Source organism: Perca fluviatilis, chromosome 5 (assembly GCF_010015445.1).
Source record: "Perca fluviatilis chromosome 5, GENO_Pfluv_1.0, whole genome shotgun sequence".
Lineage (NCBI taxonomy): Eukaryota > Metazoa > Chordata > Actinopteri > Perciformes > Percidae > Perca > Perca fluviatilis.
The window spans coordinates 26,645,008-26,665,269 of record NC_053116.1 but is presented as its reverse complement, the minus strand read 5'-3'; the positions used below and the strand labels follow the sequence as shown (position 1 = coordinate 26,665,269).

The 20,262-nt window shown below is 39.5% G+C and overlaps 2 protein-coding genes across 19 annotated transcripts in view; one reads left to right on the top strand and one right to left on the bottom strand.

Annotated features, from left to right (window-relative positions):
• Positions 1-6,099, bottom strand: part of cacna1db (calcium channel, voltage-dependent, L type, alpha 1D subunit, b) — a 96,121-nt gene extending 90,022 nt beyond the window's left edge. For 13 of the 14 annotated variants that reach the window (XM_039799756.1, XM_039799761.1, XM_039799753.1 and 10 more), the window contains exons 1-3: positions 5,953-6,099; positions 2,461-2,926; positions 1,092-1,197 (exon numbers count right to left, since the gene is read on the bottom strand). In XM_039799756.1, the coding sequence (XP_039655690.1) occupies positions 1,092-1,197; positions 2,461-2,926; positions 5,953-5,986 (606 nt within the window). In that variant the 5' untranslated portion in view covers positions 5,987-6,099. Of the gene's footprint in view, positions 1-1,091; positions 1,198-2,460; positions 2,927-4,971; positions 5,267-5,952 lie in introns of those variants that run through there. The other variant, XM_039799755.1, reaches the window with a different exon arrangement.
• An 849-nt stretch (positions 6,100-6,948) lies between these two features.
• dcp1a (decapping mRNA 1A) lies at positions 6,949-18,456 on the top strand. Of its 5 annotated transcripts, XR_005639355.1 has the most exons (11): positions 6,949-7,132; positions 7,505-7,545; positions 8,309-8,436; positions 13,062-13,128; positions 13,347-13,485; positions 13,863-13,958; positions 14,752-15,366; positions 15,551-15,769; positions 16,628-16,810; positions 17,747-17,812; positions 18,132-18,456. XR_005639355.1 is itself a non-coding variant. In XM_039801637.1 (9 exons), exons 1-9 carry the CDS (start codon positions 7,001-7,003, stop codon positions 16,706-16,708), a joined length of 1,518 nt encoding a protein of 505 aa, XP_039657571.1. In that variant the 5' UTR covers positions 6,949-7,000; the 3' UTR covers positions 16,709-18,456. The 5 variants fall into 5 exon arrangements, 1 of the variants encoding a protein (XP_039657571.1); XR_005639354.1 differs by lacking the exon at positions 17,747-17,812; XR_005639353.1 differs by having other exon boundaries at positions 17,747-18,456.
• The last annotated feature ends 1,806 nt before the right edge of the window (positions 18,457-20,262 follow it).

Genomic DNA, 20,262 nt, shown 5'->3' with positions numbered 1-20,262 from the left:
GTGCTTTTTCTACTATGACAAGTCAAAATGTCCGCTGTGAAAAAAGCCTCTGAGTAAAATGTGAATTTCATGTGTTGGACATACAAGGTTAATCTACCAATTGCTGTCAGGGCACAGTAGTACAAATACATACTTAGAACACGATTTCGTACTCTTGTATTTCAATAGCAATAGTCTTAGTAAAGAAATATTAAACTGCTTGCTTTGCTGTAGATTTAAAAAAGAATATAATTTGGGTGTAACACGTAATCAAATCTATGTTTGATTCATATATATATATTTAAAATATATGTATATATTCATATTGTATTCACTGGTAATTATTACTATTATTTTGTTAATGGTTTAATGCTGTAAGAATACACCGTAATTATGGAGGCACCAAAACAAACTGCCTTTCTACTCTCACTGCCTCTCTGTCTTTTCACCTCAGTGCTGCTCTCGCACCATGGGGAGCTGCTGTGAAACACAGAGGGATGACCCGCTGTGCGTGTGTGTGTGTGTGTGTGCACCATTAATTGTGTGTGTCAACAAAACAGTGAAACGACACATCTATCCAAATATTGCTGGGAAAGCCCTCTGACGCAACGGACACGTCAAGCCAGTCACACTCATTCAAAGGTGTTGTGTCTATAGCCTTTGTGTGTCATTGGCTGATGACAAATAGAGGCACGAGCAGCTAGCAGCACAGTGCATGTGTGAAAAAACTAAACTATCTGTATGGCTTGATACCACTAGGGTTAAGTAAGAAAAATGTATCACTTGTATTCAAACAAATTCAAGTGCTGTGGCATCAATGACGGGCAACACCAAGCTTGTTCTGAGTGTTCTCACTGCTTCTAAAGTAAACTAAAAAGGCACTTTTTTAATTACATTTTTGCTGATCTCCCTATTTCCACTGTTCTTTTTACGTGTATGCATTTTATTCTTACAGATGTGAAAAAATTTGCATTTTACAACAACAGGGATATAAACATGGCAGTAGTGTGTAATAAGGGATGTACAATTTACTTCAGCAAACCCCAGTTCATCCATTATATCACCAAGCCTTCTGTATTTTTAGAGGTTCTGTATTTTCAAGTGCCACTCACCAGTTCTTGGTTGGTAGAGTTGGAGTCGTCTCCGGGGAAGGGGATGTAAATGGCTAAGGCCACACAGTTGGCAAAAATAGACAGCAGTATAAAGATATCAAATGGTCTGGAAAAAAAAACTGTTAAGGAACATAGTTATCTCAAACAAAGACATTCAAAAATATATATAGTTTTGAAAGTTAGTAAATCCTTGAACCTAGCAGGGCATCGTACATTTAAGGTGATTAAGTTAATAACATATGTGCTTATTAATATTGAATATTTTGTGTGTTTTTTGGTGAATCCTTGCATTTTTTCTGAAAGTCTTCTTGTTTTCCTTGTCTTTCTCACAGTGGTAGAGAAAAAACTACTGTGTTAAAGGTCCCATGGCATGACTTTATGAGTTTTTTTTCAACATTAATATGAGTTCCCCCATCCTGCCTATGGTCCCCCAGTGGCTAGAAATGGCGATAGGTGTAAACCGAGCCCTGGGTATCCTGCTCTGCCTTTGAGAAAATAAAAGCTCAGGTGGGCCGATCTGGAATCTCCTCCTTATGAGGTCGTAAGGAGCAAGGTTACCTCACCTTTCTCTGCTTTGCCCGCCCAGAGAATTTGTCCCACCCATGAGAAAGAGAGAGACATCATGGTTTGCAAACAAGCAAAGTGGCAGTTGGTCAAGCCAACACCCCCATCCTCCACCTTGCCCCCCCTCTCTCCTCCTCAATAGCATTTAAAGCTACAGACACAGAAATGGCATCATAAGTAAAGCTCATCGTGGGACTGGCTCTAGTGGCTGCAATTCTGCACCAAGGCTGAATTTCGGGAAAGAGACTTCAGATACAGTATTAGGGGACCAATAAGGCCTATATAAAAGCATCCAAAAAGCAGCATGTCATAGGACCTTTAATAAATAAACTAACACGCCAAAGTAATATAACAATGCAATTAAATACACCTGATAACAATTGAATAAGGTGTAAAGTCTATAAGGGAGATATTAAGAAAATATCAAAAGCTAACAAATAAAGCATCTTTGTTCCATTATTTATTAATTTACTAATTCACTCATTCATTCATTAACCAGTATGCCTATCTCATTAAATAATTCATCGATTAACCCAACTGATCTTTCGCACAAAGCTATCTTTTATGTATTTAAAGTTCAGCACTTGTAGCCTACAGGCCATTTTCATTGTAACAATATTAGTTATTGTCCAAGGTACCCCGGCAGATTAAGTTCATTTAAGGATACATTCATTCATTAACCTCCCAACCATCCATTCACTAAGCTATGAAGCAATCTATCCAAACAAACATAATCCATGCAGACACCCAAGCATCTGCCATCCATCCATTTAACCAGAGCCTCTGTCTCAGGGCTAAAGGATACTTCCACTCCACCAGGCTGATGCAGGCTCTGCGGATTGGGTTGTTTAGGGTGAGGCAGAACAGAGCTCTGGGTGGCCTGCTGTTGGTAGATCCTCCCTGCTTTTTGCTTTTGGCGTACTGCTGCCTCTTCCTCTGTGCCAGTGAGCCCACAGGAGCTGGTCCAGTGGTGCACACTGAGGGCCGTGAACTTATCTCGGGCTTTGCAACATCGCCCTGCGCCTGGCGAGCAGCGCTAATGGCGGCATGCCAAGCGAGGACAGGGCTAACACCGGAACCAGTGCCATCGGGGTCCTGAATGCCACTGTTGGATCCGAGGAGGCCGCAAGAGGAGCCGACGGGCTTGCCAGTGCTGGGCGGGGCCTGCAGGGGCTCAGGTGGATGGAGCTGGTGCAGATGGGTGTGGCTTTCTGACCAGAGAGCCGAGGCGTCAGTGGAGTGAGTGGTCCTTTTGCTGGCATGCTGTGCCCCTGGAGGGAGAGGGTGGGAAACAGACAAAATGGTAATAACATTTTGAGACTGTAAATGTGTGACTTTAAACAAAAACATGTGCCAACATTATGTCCCCCTGGCAACTGCTGATGTTGTGTCTGCATTTCAGGAAACCAGCTGTTAATGATTACCTACATTTTTATTTGTAGAATTAAACAACCCTACTGAAAATGCAGTCTATATATTGCTCTCAGTCCATTCCTCCCTAGTCATTGCTATGTACATTGCTGTCTGCCACTGTGTCGTTTTAATGCCACCACTAGGAGGCCCCAAATTCTACACATAGCAGCATTAACAACTCAAAATTATAGGTGTCATTTAACTGGAGCTGCAACAATTTATCAGATTATTTGTCAAATATTAAATTAATCGGCAACTATTTTGATGATCGATTCTGAGTCATTTTTTATGGGAAAAGGTAGAAATTCTCTGATTCCAGCTTCTTCAATGTGAATATTTTCTAGTTTCTTTACTCCTCTATGGCAGTAAACTGAATATCTTTGAGTTGTGGCCAAAACAAGACATTTGAGGACGTCATCCTGGGCTTTGGAAAAAAATGTCACAATTTTCTACCATTTTCGGACATTTAATTGACCAAACAACTAATCGATTAATCGAGAAATAATCAACAGATGAATCGACAATGAAAATAATTAATGTCATATACTGCTGAAATTGTTTTAGAATAGGCCTATAGGGATGTAATAATAAGTAACTTGCTGTGAGTTAAGGAATGATGAATACTGTATTTCAATTTTTAAAAATGACAAGTTTTCCACGTTTGTGAGAGTGAAAGAACTCCATTCATTCATAGGAGCAGTGTAATTTCCCATTAAAATACTGCATTGTACAACTTTAATATGTGCTGAAAATGTATGTTACTGTCTACTAAGTAAACAGAAGATGAAAGCTGAATTTGAATTTGAAGGAAAATATGTAGAAATAAGATGGACAAAAAAGTGAGAAGAAGAAGAAGAAGAAGAATGGTTTGAAAGAGTGTGGAAGAGAGAGAGAGCAGGACAGCCTACATTAATGACAGACAGAGTCATTACAATCAATGCAAACCACGAGTGAAAAAGACAGTGCCCTTGACACAGTCACTTTGGTTCACTGCAGCTCTACAGCAGAATCATCAGACTACTATCACAGCTAACCAACGTTTTGTGTCACCTGACTGAAACAGCTCTCAAACTGAGCTGATCCAATAAAAAAAATAAAAAAACACTGATCATTCAGAAATGTATCTTAAAAGCACTATAACTCTTAAAGTCAGAGAAAGACACAGAGAAAGTTGAATGAAGGGTGAACAAATGGCCACCAAAGCAGAGATTTAAAAAATAATGTTAATCTGTTGCCTGAATTCAAGTGATTTATCTATTTCTGACTGTTTTACTGAAAACATTATTATAACATATTTCAACACAAATTGAATTAGGAGAATTCTATGCAGGACATTACTCATTCCACGACATAACAGGTGTAAAATAGCAAGGGAAATCTTTCAGCTTCTCTGACATTTCTGGGATGTAACAGGAATAATCTCAGCAGTTCTTCTGGACGTCGCACATCTGCCATGGTGCTGGACAACAACTGTTGACTCTCTGCTGTTGTGCTCGACTTTACTTTGACCTATGACAATATGTGTTTGTTTGCACCACGTCTAGGACGCAGCAATCTAAAGCATCGTCCCCAAGTTACATGGTTCAAAAACGACCACTTGACAAATATTAGACCAAACATAGTCAACCATTTTTCGGAGAACTATAGCAGCAACTCGTTTCCCAGTGGATTTAACGCCTGCTGTCATTACAATCACGCAGCTAGAACAAGCGCTTATAATGTAAATTCTCAATCTGTTGACTACAATAAGTTGGGGGGAAATCCTGGACGCAGACACAACTCCGATCATATAATTACACAGAATTAACAGATATGAATAGAATAAACCAAACGAGCGCTCTCGCCCACTCTCCTCTCTCGCAGCGGTCCAACTCTCCTCCTGCGCTCCACGCACGGTTTTTACCTTCAGACTGTTCATCTGCTTCTTGCATCCTCGAATCCACATTGAAAATGTTCGTTTTAAATCCAACTCATCGTTGGAAGAAAAACATCCAAAGGTGTCGACGCGCGAGCCTGAACCAATCCGTTAACCTGAATTATAAAATGTTTTCAGCGCAAACCCGGAGAGAGGAGCGCCAAACATTTTCGCCACATCCGGGTGCCCGCCTGCAGATTCACGGCAGATCCGTGGGGACGCGCTGACAGCAGCAGTCAATCTACTGCTGTCAATTATTCTCGCAGTCTGGAGATGGACAGAAACAAGTTAGAGCAATCACAGACAGTAGCTACTGGAATCCCATCCAAACTGGATAGGCTATGCACCTGTTGCTGCCCACTAGCCTATACGTCAAAAGCGCGTATTTAATTAAACATCTCAACTCAGTAATGGAGTCTGGCAGGATTGCCAAATGTTTAAAAACAAAATAGTCACGAATAAATTGGATGATGTAAATGGAGACAAGAAATCCATCTTTATAAAAACTGGGGAGATGACAACAAACCAGTAAATAATTAGATCCAGTTGCATACATTATATTAACAATGTGTATAGGCTACATTAAGCATGTGACACCGTGCCAGACACAGAAAGACACTCACAAATTAAGGCCACGCCAAGTTTGGTCTCTGAAAATGAAGCTTATGTCTTTTTTTTTTTATGTAGACTATAGGGCTCAACGAGTAAAAACAGCATTTAACAACATGTAGCCGCTTAGGCCTATTGAATCTGCCTAATCCATATTTCTGTTTTCGTTCAATGCTTTACATGCAGCCATATCACAGTCTCATTATGATGCAAAAAAAAAGTAGTTACACAGTAGGCTCTGTAGGCTATGTTACTCTGATTTATACCCTGTCAGGGTAATTTCTGGTTAGCCCGATAAACACCATGTCCTCATCCTATCCTTTAAGCCCTACAGAGTTTCTTCCAGGTCCTTGGACTTACCCCTCAGGGGTCTTCCCCTTATAATAAACGGCATTCTGTCACCTGGCTCTTCTATGGGGCCTCATAGCGCCGTTTTCTTCCCTCACTCCGCGGCGATTCGAGAGGAAATGGGTTGTCGGAGCTGTGCTGGAAGGTTACAGTGATTGGATTACCTGTGCCTGCAGGATAACTGTTTCACGGTAGCGCGTAATCCTCCGATTATAATCTCTGCTCCAATGTTCCCTCAACAGAGGCAGATGAGGCAGGCAGCTGCAGCTCAACTGACCAAATAACCGAGCAGAGAATTGTATGTTTATCTTTCGAAGTTTATATCTTGATGATGATGGTTTTAAAGTAAAATATTCAAATAATTACAATAGCATTGGGGGGAAGCCCATGGACACACTTGGTTTTATATTTTTGTCACGAGTTTTTGATTATTTTGATTTGGGGAATTCACTTCGACGTGGCCTTTAATTCTTAGAAATATATGATCTCAGTCTTTGGTTCACTTTATTATTATGAAAGTCAAATGTCTCTAAAATTCATCACAACTAGGCTATCTCCCACAGCTGATTGTCCCCTTGACTAATACGATGTATTTCTGAATTGTAAAGATAGTCTTAATTGGTTTAATTTAATTTAATTTAGCCTAATTTAATTTGATTTCCACAAGCAGTTAGCAATTTATTTGGCCAAATGATTGTCCATTATTGTTAACTTTACACCTAAAACAAAGAGCATCATCATTTTAATTCCATTTATTTTGTTTATTTGTAATAGGCTATAACCTGTTTAATTTTAGAAAGCACATTGGCTTAGGCTAAAATCATAAGGCTTGCCCATCATTTCCTACAAATATTTCGTTTTTAAACGGCACTCTAACAAATTGAGAATGATCTATCTAGGCCTATATTATGTTTCAGATTTTATATAATAAAATAAAATAATCTCTGCGGAATAAATAAATCTCTCAGAAATGTTTTGAGAGCTGTCATTTCCGGGGACAGCGGAAGTTATCGTGTGTCTCCAGAAATCGGTCCGTGCGGGAGCAACAATCACATACAAGATGGAGACCGTAAATGCTGGACAAATGATGAGTTTAGCAGCTCTACAGAGACAAGACCCATATATTAACAGGCTGCTCGATGTTACCGGCCAGGTGGCTCTCTACAACTTCAACTCAAAAGCGAACGAATGGGTAAGTTTGTCTAAAGACTCGAAACAGTTTCGTGAATAGCCATCAAAAGTATGCTAGCTAAGTAACGTTATTCACTTAGCATGCTAATGCTAGTTCCTTGATAAAAACAGTAGAAAACACTAAGAAATGTGTTAATTGTTAGTATTTGTCAAACTGTACCTTATCCATATATGTTCATTGACATACCGGTTTGAGCCAGTGTCTTTCTGTCAGTGTTTCCATTACTTTCCTGTTTAAAAAGTAACGTTATTTTACCTGAGCTAACATAAATTAGCTAGTGACTAGTATGCGGTCGTTGCTATTATTTAGCACATTTTCGATTAACGTTAGCGGGTTGTTCTTTTTGACCCATAACGTAATTTATCATTTCAGGAGAAGACCGAAATCGAGGGCACCCTGTTTGTTTATGCAAGGTAAGCATTTAATTTGTTTTTAATGTTAACAATTTAACACGACGACCATGAAGGTTGTTTACTTGTCTAGAGTTCGGTTTTTTGCGCTGCTATTTGACGTATCCTGCGCACGACGCACGTGTGTAGGCCGCAGTCTTTGTAAACAACAATTTACTGTGGTTCGTTTAGAGCTATTTTATATAGTCTATATAGTCTATGGTTTAGAGACGTATCTTATTAATAATTGTTTGCTTTTTATTACAGTCCTGTGCACACAGTGGTTATTTATTAGACTCCATGGGATTGTATAGGTCTATAGTTTTGAGATCGAAAGCAAACTATACACTGGAAAGACACTGTAACTAATAATGGCCATATGTCATTGTTTTTTTATTTATTTCTTAGACAAAATAATGCATCCGTTAATTATAGAACCAAATAGATGATTAATCAATAATGGATATATTGTATATCATCACTGTTTACTAACGTCATCTCCCACAACCAAACACTTTTGTTTCATCAGTTACCAGAAAATGTAAATACAATTTTAAAAGTGATATATTTATTTATAAAAGACTACTTTACTTTTCCATATGTAAACTGATGCAAGTCAAAAAGGTTTGCTAGTTTTTGGTCATGAAAAAGTAAGATTTCAAAGCTTTTACTAAATGGTGTGCAAATAGAGTGCACAAGGTGTTGTAAAGTGCTATCAGGGAGGTGATGGTTATGTTTTGTACTGCCAGAGTATTATCTTAGTGTTTACAATCTTTGTTCATCCAAGGTCTGCCTCGCCTCACCATGGTTTCACCATCATGAACCGACTGAGCACAGAGAACCTAGTGGAGCCGATCAACAAAGACCTGGAGTTCCAGCTGCAGGATCCCTTCCTGCTCTATAGGAACGGCAACTGTGAGTATTTAGTAGAATAGGCTCTAAAACGGTAGCTATCATACAGAGTATGGACATATTTCTGTCAGGGTGGACTGTAATTGTAATGTGTCAAAAATCCTCTACTGTCGAAGGGAATATTGTGTAGTGTTTTTTAGCTACAGAATCTGTGTCTGTTAGGTGTCTGCTCAACTGCTATGAAACACTGCTGTGTCACAGAAGATGCTGTCAAATAAATGTACACACTGTGCATTCTTGGAAAGTAGACGGCTGTGTAGGTGTTGATGACATTCAGTATCACACACACAAGATGGAACAGAAAATAATGTTACCTCTGAAAACGCTGAACAAACAACTCCCCAACGTTCTCTGGAACATCTCTTTTCCTTTTTGCTTGAAGTCATTTTGGTGTCTGGGAGTCGCATTTAGCAAGAAAACTTCTTGTGACAAGGTTATTCCACTCATGGCCCTTACGCAGGACTACCAGACGGCAACAGTTTCAGCTCGGTTTGGCCACAGTTGTTTTAATTCTGCATTGGGTCAACAGCCAAAAAGACCTATTGGTTTGATTATGAATCTGACTACTTCTTGATATTTATTTAATTTTCTAAGTTGTGCTTTTGTTGATGGCGTTATCCAGTGAGGTGCCAATGCTGCCGACAAACCCCTCTAGCCTTATGGAAAGGGTTCTGCGGGAAGTAAGGGGAAAAGAAGGGGGTGATGAAATACCTCACATCTTAAGAAAGTAACTGACAGCGTTGCCACCAAGGTAATCAATAAGAAGTCTGAGCAGGAGTTTCATCAAGGCAATGAATAAGGAATTAGACTGTTTCCCCATTTGTTTGCTTATGAGAAAAAATAACATGGCCAGGGTCAACGTCAAAGTAGATTGCTCCCCTTTTGGACTTGGTTTGCCCATCAGCCGGCCTGGTATGGAAGACATGATGTAATTTCTTGAGAGTGTATTCAGGCCAGAGCCACTTCTCAGTGTAGCTTCACTTGAGTTCAAGTGCTGCTGTTAGCATTTTAACTCCTCCGAGTGGGTTGACTTGCAGACCAATAGAACTGCGTAGAGTTGTTACGTAAAACACTGGTTGACGATATTCCTCAGGTTTTGTTGGAGGCACTTCCAACCTCTGCCAGTTGTCCGTCCCCTCTGGAAGACTGCTCGGGGTAAATCTTCACTGATGGTGTCCGCCACTGGTTTTTATTCCCTCGGCTGTTTTTTTTACTGCTTGTGTAGTTCTGTCAGTCAGATTGTTTTTCAGTCCATTAGTGCTCCTCAGTAATGCAACTTACTGGCTTTTAGTAGTTCTCAGACATCAACTGGTCGGCATGTAGTGTCTGTTTTTGCGATTGTGCTCCTGTGAAGGTGTGGTTGCTCAGAGAGAGAAATATATCTTCAAGATGATTCTAAGACTCCTCCTCCTGTTATGAACTAGCAAGTGCAAAGAAGAAAAGCTGAAGACTGATCAGGAGCAAGATAAGAGCTTGATGGAAGAGTCTTAACAATGGGAGGATAGGTTCTTCAGGGAGATTTCGATAATTAATGTTTGTGTCCAGGTGAACTCACTGCCTGAGGTTTACAAGTGTACTCAAACTTAGAATGCCGTTTTAGAGAGATCAGTGTACTTGGAAACGCACACCTGTTTACACCTCTCAATATTCCCCTTGGTAGCACTAGATGCTACAGGGAGGCAAACACTCCGGTTGCTAGGTTACCTCAGCCTCTTGAGGGACCTTGAAAACGTCAGTATTTCGTCACATATACCCACACACACAGACACACATTACACCCAAACAGTGTAAAATAAGTAATTATTGTTTCAGCAAAAACTGCAGGCATACAGTTTGTGTTTATTTGTACATTTTAATAACAAGTAGTCCCTTCCCTTTGGGTGATGGTGACTTAATCTTTCAGTGGGCTTATTTTCGTAACAACACACTGTTGGATGCTGTCCTCCTCTCCTACTTCAATGCCTAACAAATCTATCTCTTTCTCTCCCTGACCCTGTCTTTCACTGGTTGAAGCCTGAAAATATTGTAAACAAATTAATAACATAAGTAATTACACTGGTTGGACTTCATACCTGTTTAAGACTGATAACCTCTGGTTCAGGCTGGTCCTTATCCTCAACACGTGCCTTTTTCAGTCGTGGAAAATACTTTTCAATTTTCCTCTGGATTGAAGCAGCAAACATTCCGTGTTAGAGTAAAAAATGACATAACATTATTTATAATATGTTTATTTGATTCACAGCTGCTACATATAGTGTTTTGACCTCAACAACCCAACTGCATGTTACCGCAAACTTGCGACTAGTTAACTTTTTAAAGCAGGCACAATAGCTTGTTTGCTAAGAGTCGGGTCGGGACTCTAACATTAACACACTGACAATGTTATATTCAATATGTAAAATATTTTTATAGGACTTTTTAATGTGTGATTGTGTAAAGGTGTTTACAAGGTAGATACTGTGTGTGTGTGTGTGTGCGTGTGTGTGTGTGTGGGGCAAGTGACGGAGCAGAGCAGGGAAAGGAAATGCAGCTGAACATGTTTTTAAATAGCGTTCATAAAAGAATAACGAAACGCAATGTGCTGCAGCCGGTGTTGGTAGTGGCGCACCGCCACACATTAGTCTATGTGTGGGAAACTACGGTGGCCGGGAAGTGCAATGCAACATTACAAAGAATGAAACACTTTTACAAAGCTGGACAAATTTAATTTTGGAAAACAAATTTAATTTTGAAAACAAATTTACATTTTGAAAACAAATTTACATTTTGAAACAAAAAATTTTAGAAAACAAATTTACATTTTGGAAACAAATCTAATTTTGAAACAAATTTACATTTGGAAAACAAAATAATTTTGAACAAATTTACGTTTTAGAAAAAATTTAATTTTAAAACAACATTTTAGAAACAAATTTACGTTTTAGAAAACAAATTTACATTTTGAAAACAAAATAAATTTTAGAAAACAAATTTACATTTTGAACAAATTTACATTTTAGAAAACAAATTAACAAGATCAAAACACTTTTACCAGTCCCGAAACAAATTTACAAATGACAGATTCTTCCGGAAAGGGAATGTACCATACCGAAGTGATGAGGTGTTGTTGGTGAGCTAGTCAATTTGTGTGTGTTGGTGAGTGAGTATATGCGTGGAATGAAGTTTATGGTGACTTTACGTGTGGTCTGTGTTTGAGTTTTATATGACGGACCTGACGGAAACATTGGAAAAACAGGGAACGTATCGACAGCCGCTGGCCGGATCGAGCTACAGCAGGGGGGCAGCTGAGTCCGTCTGCAGCTGCAGGACCTGGAGCTCACTGCCCATTCCTGGGAGCAAAACCGACACCACGCGTGGAGACCCAGGCCATTGCTGGGCCCGCTGGAGGGAAGGGAAGCCCGGAGAATCAGATCCAGGACTAAACGGAGCGGACTGTCACAGCCTGCTGAAGTTTAAATCACAGGTTTCCTAAAGGGAGTCTGCCGGGACTCGGACTGTGGACTACAAACACTAACTTAAAGTCTCGTTAAATAAATAAATACATGCAGAAATAAATGAATCATTAGTGGGGGAGTGAGCCTGGACATTTCAGTCTGTTTAAACTTCACTTTGAAGCAGAACCTCTTAGTTCAGAAGGGTGAAGTTTCCGTTTGTACTCATATCTGTAATGTTATAATAAATATTCTTTGTATTAACACATTAATTAGTCTCTTTGTCTTTTTTGTTTAAAAACTAGAACATCGCATGAGATTTTGGCGATTTATAGTGATTTTATTTCCGTTAGACCTTTGCCTACATTGCGCTGATGCATTAAGGCCGGCCCATAGACAGTATATAAGGCAGTGCCTCCTGTTCAAGATGGGCTCTATTTGGCCTTATTCGATCCATAACTGCCGTAGTCAAAGGCGACATGTATACAAAACCTCATCACTTCGGTATGTGGTACATTCCCTTTCGTGAAGAATCTGTCATTTGTAAATTTGTTTCGGGACTGGTAAAAGTGTTTTGCATCTTGTTAATTTGTTTTCCAAAATGTAAATTTGTTTTCCAAAATGTAAATTTGTTTTCCAAAATGTAAATTTGTTTTCTAAAATGTTATTTTGTTTTCCAAAATGTAAATTTGTTTTCCAAAATGTAAAAGTGTTTCATTCTTTGTAATGTTGCATTGCACTTCCCGGCCACCGTAGGAAACACTGTCATATTCGGAATAATAGTGGAATTTCGGTGGGCATGTAAACTACAGACTGGTTCAAATGAGTACAGACATTATAGTTGAAGTGATGCATGGTTTTTGTACAGTGCTTCTTGCACTTGGTAGAATTATTGTTTTTAAAACTACTTTATGCAGCAGCTGGGCACACTGCCCAGTTGATATGCTGCATTGAGATTCATAATAGTGATAAATGCTTAGTTCCAGCCATTTGCATTAGGTCTGGGCAATAAATGTATATTATCGTATATTGACTTCTGGTCTAATTGTATTGTGGTATGATCCTATTTTTTATTTTTTTTATTGTTGTACAAAACTGAATCCTAAACAAAATGTAAAACTGTGTGAAGAGTTTTGTCTAATGTAATGCTGCCTCCGCTACACGCAGTGTAATATGCAGTATTTGTTTTTCTTGCAGTGGGTATCTACAGTATTTGGTTCTATGACAAGAGGGACTGTCAACGCATCGCTCAGCTGATGGCCAAGTAAGTTGCCAGACATGTAGGCCTAACCCTATTTGTGTTTGGATCAGATAGGACAGTACACTGTTAGCACGTCAATGTTTTTTCACCCATTAGGTGTTAGCTTTGGAAGCAACTCTACCTTCATCACTACCTCACAAGGAGTATTTAAATCCGCATTTGACAAAGCAAATAACAGTGAGGTGTTCAGACTAAATCTCACGCGTTAACTCTCCCCCCAGGATTATGAAACAAGAAGCAGACCATGCCCAAAGAAAGTCGCCGGAGAGGGCAGAGCCTGGAAAGACCAATGGTGTCGCAGAACCACGGCCCATCGACATCCTAGAACTGCTCAGCAAAGCCAAGGAGGAATACCAGAGAGTGAGGAGGCAACACACAGTGCAGATTATACATACAAAAAATGTGACCTTGGATCACAGACTTTCCATGGCCTGAATACAAATTTAGCATTCGTAGTTTTTTTATTGCATCCATACCTTTTTTAAACACTGACTGAAATACTTCACAGGTCTGACTCAACAGATACAGACTCATGAATCACACATACGCATATCTGAGATTACAGGGGTACTAAATCTGGGATTATTTCAGGTCTGGTGGCATTTGTTTAAGCATCCAGGGTTGAAGTTAAAATGTATGCGTTGTCCAGTTGCTTGACCCTGGCTTTTAGTCCATATATTTATCCTCTGGCCCTGAAAAATTAAAAATACCATTTCATTTTTGTGTGTGTGATGCAGGCTCTAACAGGTGACACAGATGTGTCCGCAGAGCCTAATGTGAAATCGGCCATCAATGCCACGGAGCATGCCCACAGCACACCACAACCAGAAAAGGTACCTACGTTACACAAACATGTATGCAAAGGTCTGATATGTATTCATTATTTATACACTTTTATTTAACTCCTACAAATGGAGACTGTGGAGGAGGACAAAGAGATGGTGCTTGTTTTTATTTCAGGAGTCACTGTCACCCCATATACGGTTGAGCATTTGGCAACAGAAAGCTGCTGATTATGTAGGTTATGTTGCAAACAGACAGATGCACTCACCCAATCTCTGGGTTTTATATCAGGGCTGACAATTTAGTTTGACAAAGACTATTTTATGAGAGCAGAAAATGGTATGCAAAATGCGTTTTCTTGATACCTAGAAATTCAGTCAAGAAGGAGCTGAGGACTGGCTCTTTAGCCAGATTTCAGATCAGTTCAGATTTTAGTAAAGCGGAGAGTTTAGGGATCGAGGCTATGGACACACAATTTATGTTCATTTTTATACGTGATACTGATCTTGCTTACTTTTGGTTGGCTCCTGATAGTTGGTTCCATTTTCCATTAACAGATCTTTTCATTTTTGTGCCGTTATTAGACAATTCATTGTCTGCATTTTACCCTTAAAACACATGGGGTCCCCTTATTATTCCCTCCCCATATGATTACATTTTTTAAATTAATCAGTTCATTGCTTAATATATTGAATGTCAAAAAATGGTGAACAATGCCCATCTTAAGTTCTCTGAGTCCAGTTTTGCATCCTCATATTTCTTTGAGGATTTGTCATTGTTTTAGTACTGCTTTGTATGCGTTTAAGTTCCACAGCTCACAGATTTGTTCTTTTTACCCACCAGAGCTCTCATACAATGGTGAAGCAGATCACAGTTGAGGAGCTCTTTGGATCGTCCCTCCCTAAGGACCCCTCTCTACCCACCATGCCCACACAGAACACCACCACAGCTTCCAGTGACCCCTCCACTGCTTACCTCCGGGACCAGTCTTATCCCTCTCCAGCCCGCCAACACCCACTCTTTCCTCCCCATGTCACATCCCAGGACCCTGGTTCAAGTCAGCGGCACCAAGTACACGGCCTGCTCCCAGCTCCGTATGCGCTACACCCCAGCCCTGTTTTTCAGTCAGTGGTCCCCAGGTCAGACCCCCAACCTCAGTGCTCAGTCTCCCCTCTCATGGTGCTTCCAGCTGGCTCAGAGCCTCGTGCTCTCCCTGGTCCTGCAGCACCATCAGCAGCTCCTACGGCCTATTTGGGACAGGAGATACTCAACACCCTCAAAGCAGCAGTGCCATCTGTGAATTCGGACATCCACAAACCCATCCTCGCGCCAAACTTTCTGCCAAGCATGCTGTTCCCACCCCACAGCTTCCAAGAGCCAATGGGGAAACCTATTCTTCAGCATGGCAAGGAGATGGATGTTTTCTCTCAGCCTCCAAACCTGATTAAACCAATGTCTGTAAGTTCAACGACTTTCTAAGCAGCTGTTTTTGTGGATCTGTTTGTTGATATTACCCTCAACAGTGTTTTGTTTGTCACGTATACTTTTATACCGCAACAAATTAGATTGTAACCCAGCATATTGTTTTTTTGTATAATTTCTTCTCCTTTGTCTCTCCCCATCTTTCCTTTTCTATTCTCAGGCTGTCCCCATTAGTCCAGGTCTTGCTGTTCCAAGGCCGGCAAATTCTGTGCTCCTCTCCCCCAGCGTCTTCCAGCAGTCCATCAGTAAAACGACAGCAGCAGCATCAGTGGTCCCTCCTGCCCCCTCCGAGCCCTCGTCCTCTGTAGGAGCTTTAGAGCCTCCACAAGCAGCCTGCAGCATAACACAGCTGCAGGATACTCTGATACACCTCATTAAGGTACACAAAGGGCATAAAATACATAAAAGCATTACTGTTGGCACGTTGCAGAGGGAAAACGTAGAAGCTAAAGCTGTTGTCCATTACCTTACCATTACAATTTCAAAATGAAAAGACTAGTGTAAAGTTAGAGGGTCAGTCACCCACATTACAAAAAGAGCTAGTAAACATGGAATTTTGCTCCAATTTTAGAGCATAGAACTTTCTCATGGGTCCAAGAATCCTTTGAGGAACACAGAAACTAAAGCTGCCATTAGAGGAGCCAGGGATTAAATTTGGTTCCTGTACGGTTGCTCCAGAGCTAGTACTAACTGATAGTGCAGCAACTGAATGCATGGACGCTGTGGAAACTCAAACAATAATAAAAGGGAAAAGGGACTTTTAGTTTAGTTTTGTTAGTTCCTCTGGTTCCATAATTCCTGGAAATGTTTGGTCGAAAGCAGCCAAGTCAAGTTTTAGAGAGTTCCGTCTTTCTGCCTCTGCCCTAATATGGTGAAGGTGAATGTAATGTAATTTATGGTGCTCAGATAATTTAAAAATGACATTTAAATAATGCAATAGCAACTTGTCTTTCCAGAAACAGTATCCATGTTAATCAGGGTAATCTACAGACCTCACTATATACAGTTTTTATTGGAACACCTTTCTGCTGAAGAAACGGTTCCAAAGAAAACATTTGACGGTTTGTTGTGAATCCTAACGGAGACCCTGATTCTGAGTAGAGATGCTGCTGTTACGTTTGGAGTCTATCAATGTGAATCTGCTATTTTAAAAGTCCCACCTTCAAAATAATTTGGATGTATTAACAGTTGTACGTAGTTTGTTCATTCTGCTCTCGTTTATTTCCTCCCCGTCTAGAATGACCCAGAGTTCCTCAGTGCCATTCATGATGCTTACCTGCAGAGTCTGTCCAAGGACTTCAGCAACATGAAGCTATAGTCTACTTCAACCATCATCACTGACACTTTCAGCGCTACCGCCCCTTTGTAACCTTTGAAGAATCCAGAAGTTAATGGGAGTTAAAAGCAGTGCAGATAACAGGTTGTTTACACACTGTACACCACAATGCTTCAGAACTAGTCTGTTCTAAGGGTTATTATAGCATGCAGCGTGCCATTTAACCCTTTGTTCCTGACTCCGAACTTGAACTTACATGAACACTGATGCTTTCCTGGCTACTCGCGTTACCTTGGACTAATTTTATGTCTGCTTAGTCAAACCAGAGCTACTGTGGGAGAAAAGGATGAGATAAAACTTCCCAGTGTGGCCTTGGGTTCTCATTTTTACATTATAAATATAATAAAACAGTTGGCCACATACTGGAAGATTTAGCTGTTGCAGGTTTGAGGACAGGGCCACTGTCATTCACTTTTGGCCTTGGAAAAGACAATTTTGGGAATCGCAGATGCTGTTTCTCTTACTCATCTCACGTCTTTGGACTTCTCGCAGTGCGAATGTATGGGGACAGTGATTACACACTTAACACTGCTTATTAAGAGAGAGACCTCTGTGCTGGGGACCTCAGAACTGTTTTGGGGGTCTGTCCCACTGTGTGGCGTTCAAAAAGGACTGCTCATTTTCCTATTTTTTTTTTTTTTTTTCTTTCACTTTTTGAACCTTTTACCTTGAAGTAATGCTGAGACATGTATGAACAGCCATCACAGTTTTAGTGCCATTTGTTTTTGATGAGTTTTTTTCAGCCCTTGTCCAAGGAAGATAAAGAAGTTCCATTATTTTTTTGGAGAAGCACTTGCAGCTCACTCTAAGAATCCGTTCCTCCCGGCTGATTTCTTTTTTTTTTATTTTCTTTTTTTTATGTTATGTTACAGCCTGTGACGTTTTCATGAAGACACAGAAACGAACGCACAAGCCAACTTCTTTGTTCCTTTTCTTTTCTCGACATTTCTCCCTGTCCTTACTCTTTCTCTCTCTTTTTGTCTTTCCCCTCGTCTGTGCCGTTCATCTCTCCTCCACCAGCTGAGCTCAGTACTTGATGTCCTTGGAGGGGAACGTGCAATAGACATTGTGGGATACTTTAGGATGGTACAGTAGAGCTAAATTTATCTGAACCTCTGGGTTCTGGTTCTGCAATGATGTATAATTTTATATCATGAGAAAAAAAATACACACATTGCTATTAATTTAGGATTATTGTTTACATTTACACCTTTAATATTAAATTGCTTAAAACATAGGGGACTGATGTGCTTTTGATAGCTTCAGTATGTTTCAAACCAGTTTATACCAGTAATCCACCTAATGTTGAAATATATATATACTACCTCCATTCCTGTTTCTAAATTTATTTTTTCCAGCCCACAGTTAGGCTAAATTAATTGTGGTAACTTGTCGTTTTTTGCAGTAAAAGGCTACTGCAGCACAAAACCGTACACTCTGCAGACCGCAGTGGGAACAGGAAGAAGCACATCTGCCTCCTCATCATGTGTAACGCTGTGTAACGCTGTGTAACGCTGTGTAACGCTGTGTAACGCTGTGTGGCTTTTAATGCAGTTTGTGAACAAAAAACTATTCTAATGTACATCAGAAAATAAGCTTTCAAAGATTTAGAAAGGTTTATGTGGCGTGTGGGAATTTTTTTTTTAAACCCCCACACAGATTACTAATATGTTTCATTTACCACAAAATGTTCAGCACATACAAGACCATTACAAACGTCTAAAAATAATGTAAAACAAAAAAAAAAAAAAAATAAAATGGAGGTTTTAAAAATTTTTTTTTTTTTCTTTTGATAATAATGTTTTTTTTTTTACCCCATTACTGATCACATGTCTATACTATAGTTATCTAAGCAATCAATATACCAAGTCATTCCACATGGAAACCTTAGTACTTTTTTTTTTTTTTTTTTTAATGTTAGGTTTTGCAAACACAAATTGCAGAGATTACGGCTCTTTTCAAATATTTTCATTTCAGTCATGGAACATGCAGAAAGTAATTTAATCAACTGAAGGAGTGATTTGAAATTTCTGCATAAATACCGGTCTTGATTGTGATACCACAACTTGCATTTTGTCCTGCTATTTGAATGTATTTCATACTCGCAGTGTGTATGTGCCAGTCTTGTTTTCTTTGGTGTCCAGCATATTTAGGTTGAACTCAGATACACATGCTTTCAGTACCAACTGTTAATGACATGGGAGCAAATCAAATGATTTGTACACTTCTTTGCCCCGTTATAATTTTCATTTGCAGATGTAATCTTGCCAACACTTCTGGCATGTGTTGGTTGAATAAACACACAGGAAGAATAATTGAAATGTAGAGTTTTTTTAATCCCGGTCACATATTTAAGATTTTAAGGTTATTTTACGCTTTGGTATAAGTTATCTTCTTGGCCAGATATATGATATTGAGAAAGTCTTTGCAAATTATATAAATTTTCCAAGATTTTTGCCACTGTACAAAATTTGGTTTATTTTGACTATTTTGTGATATTAAAGAATTGATAATAGAGTTGTTTGTTTTAATTTGCTGCTGCAAGCAGCCGCTGTTAGCTCAGAAAAAAAGCTTTAACGATTTTAAACTGGAATGTGATTTATAAATTTTTGTATGTTTTTAAACCGGACAATCTTGTGACTCAAAATTTACATTTTCTAAAGAGGTTTTCTGCCAGTCTTTTAATAGAGCATCAATAAGAGAAAATCAATTTTTCCCTCCATTTCGACAGATGGTTTCCTCTGATGCTGTTTCTCTTTTTGACCACCAGATGTCACTAGGTGCTCACTGTTTATCTGTTGTACTCAACAGTCCAGGGTTAATGGAACTCTGTCCACATTAAATTGTTATCAGTTGGTATCAGCCCATGCAAGGGTTAATTTCATCAGATAACTTAATCTGTGAGTCTATCTCGGATTAAGTGACGAAACAAATGTCTCTACTTCTCAGATATTGAGTAACTAGATTGACAAGGAGGAGGTTATTATTTTCCTTTTTAAAATTCCCTCCCTGGTCCTCTGGTGTCTACTAAGAGCTGTGTCAGTCTTGAGTCCTGACCTGAATGGCTTGCATGTTGCAGGTGTAGCTGGTTTGTACTGCAACTAATCCGGTCCGCCTTAGTGGGAAATGTCATCAAGGTAAGATTACTGCCATTTGTGATCCTTCCTTTTAAAAGGAAGGGAGGGTGGGTGACATGCAAAAAGAATCCTTTTGCATGTCACCCTTCCTTCTTAAATGCCATAGCTTCACGGGACAGGTACACTTAATTGTTTAATGAGGGACGTGTTTGTATTACACTCAACTGTATCTACGTATGTGTTTAATATTCGGTCTTCAAACTTTTTCATGTAAATCACACCGGAATACATTTAAATTAGACCATAGACCCTCTTCTGATCAGTTTTTCTCCTGAAAAACATTCTTAGATCCAATTTTAAAAAAAATCGATTATCCTTTTTAATACCCAAGCCAAGCATACCGTATAATTCTGCTCTTTGTTCAAATACCATATGCATTGAAAGAGGAGGTTTCTTGGT

Coding starts and splice junctions, on each gene's coding strand:
- dcp1a (XM_039801637.1), top strand. CDS start 7,001: ATGGAGACCGTAAATGCTGGACAAATGATGAGTTTAGCAGCTCTACAG. Junction 7,133..7,504: donor ACTCAAAAGCGAACGAATGG/GTAAGTTTGTCT, acceptor TTATCATTTCAG/GAGAAGACCGAAATCGAGGG. Junction 15,770..16,627: donor CTCTGATACACCTCATTAAG/GTACACAAAGGG, acceptor CTCCCCGTCTAG/AATGACCCAGAGTTCCTCAG.